At 33.5% G+C, this 5452-nt stretch overlaps 1 protein-coding gene across 2 annotated transcripts in view; it reads left to right on the forward strand.

Moving 5' to 3' along the window:
- The window catches only part of LOC107704214 (uncharacterized), an 84194-nt gene extending 80313 nt beyond the window's left edge, over positions 1-3881 (forward strand). For both annotated transcript variants that reach the window (XM_016507099.1, XM_016507100.1), the window contains one exon: positions 3246-3881. In XM_016507099.1, the coding sequence (XP_016362585.1) occupies positions 3246-3458 (213 nt within the window). In that variant the 3' untranslated portion in view covers positions 3459-3881. The remainder of the gene's footprint in view (positions 1-3245) is intronic.
- Positions 3882-5452: the final 1571 nt, after the last annotated feature.

Below are 5452 nucleotides of genomic sequence, written 5' to 3' on the forward strand. Positions count from 1 at the left end.
CGTGCATTAGTAATATTTTGCTCGATGCGCCCTCTTGTGGCCTCAGGAGAGAAGCCAAAAGCTTTTCTTCACCCTAAATAAAATTCTGCATTTTAAATTTGAATATAATTTGAATTTTAATAATATTTAAGTACAAAATTCGAATTGAGTTTTTCAGCCATTTTGACAGTCCTATCCCACACACACGAGTCTCTACGCACTTGCCCATCAAGTGTTGTCCCGCAACGCACTCTGTTGCGTTGGGTCCCGCGGGAGTGCAGGTCTCTACTCGTAAGGTGGCTGTTATACTGTTATGATCGAGGCTCTGGACTCTGAGCATAACTTGTTTTTCTATAACAAACTATAAAATCGTTTCTATAAAAAAGATCATGTTCCATGAAGATATAATATAATATAAAAACGTTAATGCCCTGGCAGTGGCAAATAGCTTTGGTTTTATATTTAATTTGATTACATTAATGTTATAAGCTGAGATTTACAAGAAATATTTTAACTGCTACTATGTAAAAGGAATACTGCTGCAAAAAAGCACCTTATTTGTTTAAAATGTTTGCAAATCAAATGTTATTGCACTTTTGTTCATATAGCAGTACTTTTAAATGAAAAAAGTGCATAATACACTACTTTTGAATTCATTATTGATTTTTTGTGCATAACAATGCGATTGATCGCAGAAAATCATGTGATTAATCTCGATTAAAAAATTGTAATCACAAATACACAAAAGCACTGAATGCTAGCCATTAGAAACTGGCACAGTTAAAGTCATAAGTCAGAAAGAGCTTTACTACCAAGCATGTTTTCACACATAAGGACTTACAATTTACAACAAGGAATTACACTGTAGAGATGGAATATAACACTAACATAAGAAAAACGGAAAATTAAATAATGCAAATAATGCATAAACAACCCTCCATCTCAGAAAGAACTTGGAAAGCTAGAGGGAAACATTCAGAAAAACTAAATATGTAAAATGTGGGGGAATGCCAATGATGATCTTGCACATCCCTCCAGTCCAAGCTCGCTCACAGAAAACATCTGGAGTACCATTACATTCATCATGTTTTTTTGTATGTTGTACATTGAATTTATTGATGTGTCATTGAATACCATGGTACATAAATAGGCCAATCATTCAGTACCATCGTATATATTTGTAAAAATAAACTTAAAGGGGTCATCGGATGCCCATTTTCCACAAGTTGATATGATTCTTTAGGGTCTTAATGAAAAGTCTATAACATGCTTTGGTTAAAATTTCTCAATGGTAGTGTAAAAATCACCCTTTTTACCTTTCAAAAATCAGCTCTTTTCAGAGCAACCTGTTTTGTTGCATGTTCCTTTAAATGCTAATGAGCTCTGCTGATCCCACCCCTCTCTTCTATGGGGTGACGAGCAGTTCTGTTTACTTTAGCCACGAAACTTGCCAACTAACATATTATTAGTTTAGGCGATTTGCAAAGATTTATAAAAAAACCCTTATACTCACTTCTTTTTCTTTAGGTTGAGGCTGGATGATGAATGATTCGCGCAAACATAGACGCATTTAGGTAGATCAGGGGGTGCATTCCCTTCAAAATCAAAGCCTATTGCGTCTTCAGCAGCTCAGATGTCGGGAGTAAATGACGACTGCTATGTTCATTATTACATCCAACAACAAAACACCTCAATCTCTTAGGAGCCATTCTTGTCTACTCCTGCTCCAGCGTCGAAACAATGGCATTCTGACTGTTCACAGCTCACTCAGGGCGGGTCTAAGGCAAGACGGCCATGTCAATCAACAATCGTGGGAGGGGCCTTGGTCTGTGTGACGTCACACAGACAGGAAGCTGAGAATGGCTTGAATTGAAAAAGGAGTATTATTTTTAGGGATTAAATAAAAACCACTGGGTGGATTTTTATCATTATAGTGTGGATGTGTACACACACTGCCAACACACATTTAAGTTCAAACAACTTGTAAAAGTTAATTTTACATCCGATGGCCCCTTTAAAATATTGCAGCAACATATCGTCTAGGAACGAGTTTCAACAAAGTTTTTCTTTTTTTTTAAAATGTCAAATATTTAACAAAAGGTTTGTTTAACAGCAGTGGCTCTAGAGGCAGAGTTGTTCAGAATACAGAAATCTAACATATGCAGGGGTGCACATAAGGGCTGCCCAATTTATTTATTTATTATTTATATTTATAGACATTTTAGTAAAAGTCGCCCTGCCCACTTTGATCGTTTTGGCATCCTGTTGCGACCAACATTGGAACTTCGTTTTGATAACTTTTGCTGTTCAGACTCCAGAGAATTTTCCTGCACTGGTACTATGTAACCTGTAGTGTAAAACTATATTTCTATAAAGCAGGGACCAAATTTACATTTTTTGGCCACTTTTGGGTTTTCTCATAATAAAAATATTTGTAATTATAATAGGGTTTCTGGGCTTCGTGCTTGATAATAATAATAATAATAATAATAATAATAATAATCTTTACAAATACAATAGGGTTTCAGCAATTCACGCTTGAACCCCTTATTAGTGGTATCAAGTTAATAAGTCATTTAGGCATAGTTTATTATTGGGGAGTAACTACTCCACACTTGCTCTCCTCATTAACAAGCACACACACACACACCAGTCAAAGTTTTCCCTGTGGTGCTTATAATTACAAAGTATAGTTGTATATTTTTGTATACATAGCCAACATGAATTAGACCATGTAACTTGTAGTGTGAAATTATAGTTTTATAAAGCAGGGACCAAATTTACATTTTTTGGCCAGTTTTGGTTTTCTCATCAGCCATCAAACTTCATTTCGCATTATTTTTAGAGTAGTTGTATACTTCTATATCTCTATGACAATGACAATATTTCTGTTTTTGTCCTCCTCATATTAGTGACAGAAAAGTCATTGTCACCTGCAACAGCTTTTTTTCAAAATATTCCAATCTCCAGCTTTCAGAAAAATAATACAATTATAATGTCTCAAATTCTGTAAGGTCCATTTTTCCCTTAATGTGTATTTAGTCATAATGGAGACTACTTTGTCAAACTGCTAATTAATTAGAAATTGCTGAAAAAATTTAAATAATATAGTTTGTCTTCTCTTAATGTTTGTCTAATTTTGTCTTCTTTTGTGCTTACATGCATCAATAGAAGTGTGTTTTGGTTTATCTGTGGTAGCATTTCTTATGTTATTGTTAATTAATTTTTCTAATGTTTTGTGTATGTATTGTCAATAATCCATGCAGGTGTATCGGCAGGACTGTGATACATTTGGCATGGTTGTGAAGATGTTGGTGGCCAAGGATCCATCCTTGGAGAAGCCAATTCAGCTGTCTCTGCGTGAAAACCTGAGGGACATTGGCATGCGTTGCATCAAGGCCATGGAGCAGTTCATCCATGAGTATGATTCCAGAGAGCTTGACACTCCATCCACCTCCCAACTGCATTCCATCAAGTGACGACTCCAAACACATGGCAAAATCCAGCTACTTATTCGCTTCTCATGCACGCTATCCATTCAACTTTAAAATTTGCCCCTCTTTATCACACCTTCAGCTATATCAGTGTTTCTTCAAACAATTTTCATATACATAGTCAATAAAATTACTTTTATTACACCTTTGTATTCCTTTTTTTTGGGTAAACAGAGGATGTTCCACGTATCTGTAATCCCACAAAACCACTAAGAAAAGTCAACAAAAATACATTAATATGAATAGTATGAATATAATAGACATGTCTGCATTTTACATTATCTGCCTTATATTGCTTGCAAGACATAACTACAACATATGTTCCTTGTTGAGCAACAAGCTTAAAATATTGGTGGTCATCAGAGTAAAACATACAGAATTTCTTGTATATAAACTTAAAACACACATCATGTGAATTGTTAGTTGCACTTGTGATAAAATAAAGTGTTACCATAGTACATACAGTATATCTGTCTACATGTTTTACAAATAAAACTGTCTTCCACTAACTTGCAGAATTGTAATACATTACATGTAAGATTACAATTAAGAAGACAGAGAAGATTGTGTGTAAATTTACAGGAGAGTGTTATCCAAAACTGGAGCAATGTTAAAAGAAACACAACCTTAGGGAAAAGTTCAGATGTAAAAAGTTTCACCCTATTTCTGACAATTTGTCCAGAAAATAAAACATGCTTTTTAATGGATCACTTCGATTGTAATAATCTGAAACTTCATTAAAGGCATTGTTTGTTTGTTAATAGTTATTTAATTCACATACACGACATGAACTGGGGATACACATGCAGTCACCGTAAAATTCTACACTCTACAATATGATACAAATAATGCATCTGAGAATACAAAATATAGAAATATTTAAGACAATATTTACAGAACTTTTACAATACTACATTGTTTTTATATATAGTTTTTTATCTTTAGGAAAACATTTAATTTTAAGATATTATTTGTAAATGGTATTTAAATGACTTTGGAAAAGACAAAATATTGCATTTAAAATAATAACCAACATTGCTCAGCAAAATGCTAAACATTTTTTAAAAGTTTAAATTTAAAACGACATTAATAAAACAAGTTGAAAACCATGAAGAGAGCATACTAGGCAACTATTTAGAACAATTAATAGTTAACAGCGTGGGGATTATAGTAAACTGTATTGCCACAAAATTATACCAAAACTTAAGGGGAAAAAAAAAGAAAGGAGAGAATGTAACCTTGACTAGAATCAGAATCGCAACCAAAAAATCTGAAAACAGGTAAGACAATGGTTGTAATTAGATTGTGTAATTACAATGGTTGTAATTGTTAGATTGAATCCCAAATTCTTGTCAAGAGTAACGCAATTGAACAACGATTTAAGACATTTCAGTGTAAATTAAAAATCCATATATGGTAATTCTGAATGTTAAGAGCCCACTGAGTCTTCACTTCTTCTGAAATGAGGTTATATCGCAGATTGTTATTGCACAAATATCTACAAAACTAAATCCATATTTTATCAACAGATAAAGTTCAATGTGCTGTTCAAATAAACAGAGGTTAATACTTTTGATCATTGTGCAATCTCCAGTCACAGTAAATACATGAGTTCAGATCAGAACATGATCTATTACATATGTAATGACTGAGACATTCTTCGATTGTATTTCAACCCATAGTTATAGGATAATTGAGAACAAACACAAGCAGTACACAACAGAAGTGAGTACACCTCTGTGCATAAAAATGTGTCACCTGTCAACAATTGTGTTATTTCTATATATAGTGCATTTCCTCTTATGAGCAAAAATTATTACTTTAGAAAAATTATGTTGAAAATACAGGCCCTTCAAAAACAAAAAATTAGGGTACAACAAGGCTAAAGGCACATCTTAAGAAAAAATGTGTTTATCGCTACTAGCAAAGTGTCAGATTGCCAAAGAAAATCAAAACAAAACAAAAAACCTTGCATATAA

The sequence above is a fragment of the Sinocyclocheilus anshuiensis genome, unplaced genomic scaffold (genome assembly GCF_001515605.1).
Source record: "Sinocyclocheilus anshuiensis isolate Anshui unplaced genomic scaffold, SAMN03320099.WGS_v1.1 scaffold1686, whole genome shotgun sequence".
Taxonomy (NCBI): domain Eukaryota; kingdom Metazoa; phylum Chordata; class Actinopteri; order Cypriniformes; family Cyprinidae; genus Sinocyclocheilus; species Sinocyclocheilus anshuiensis.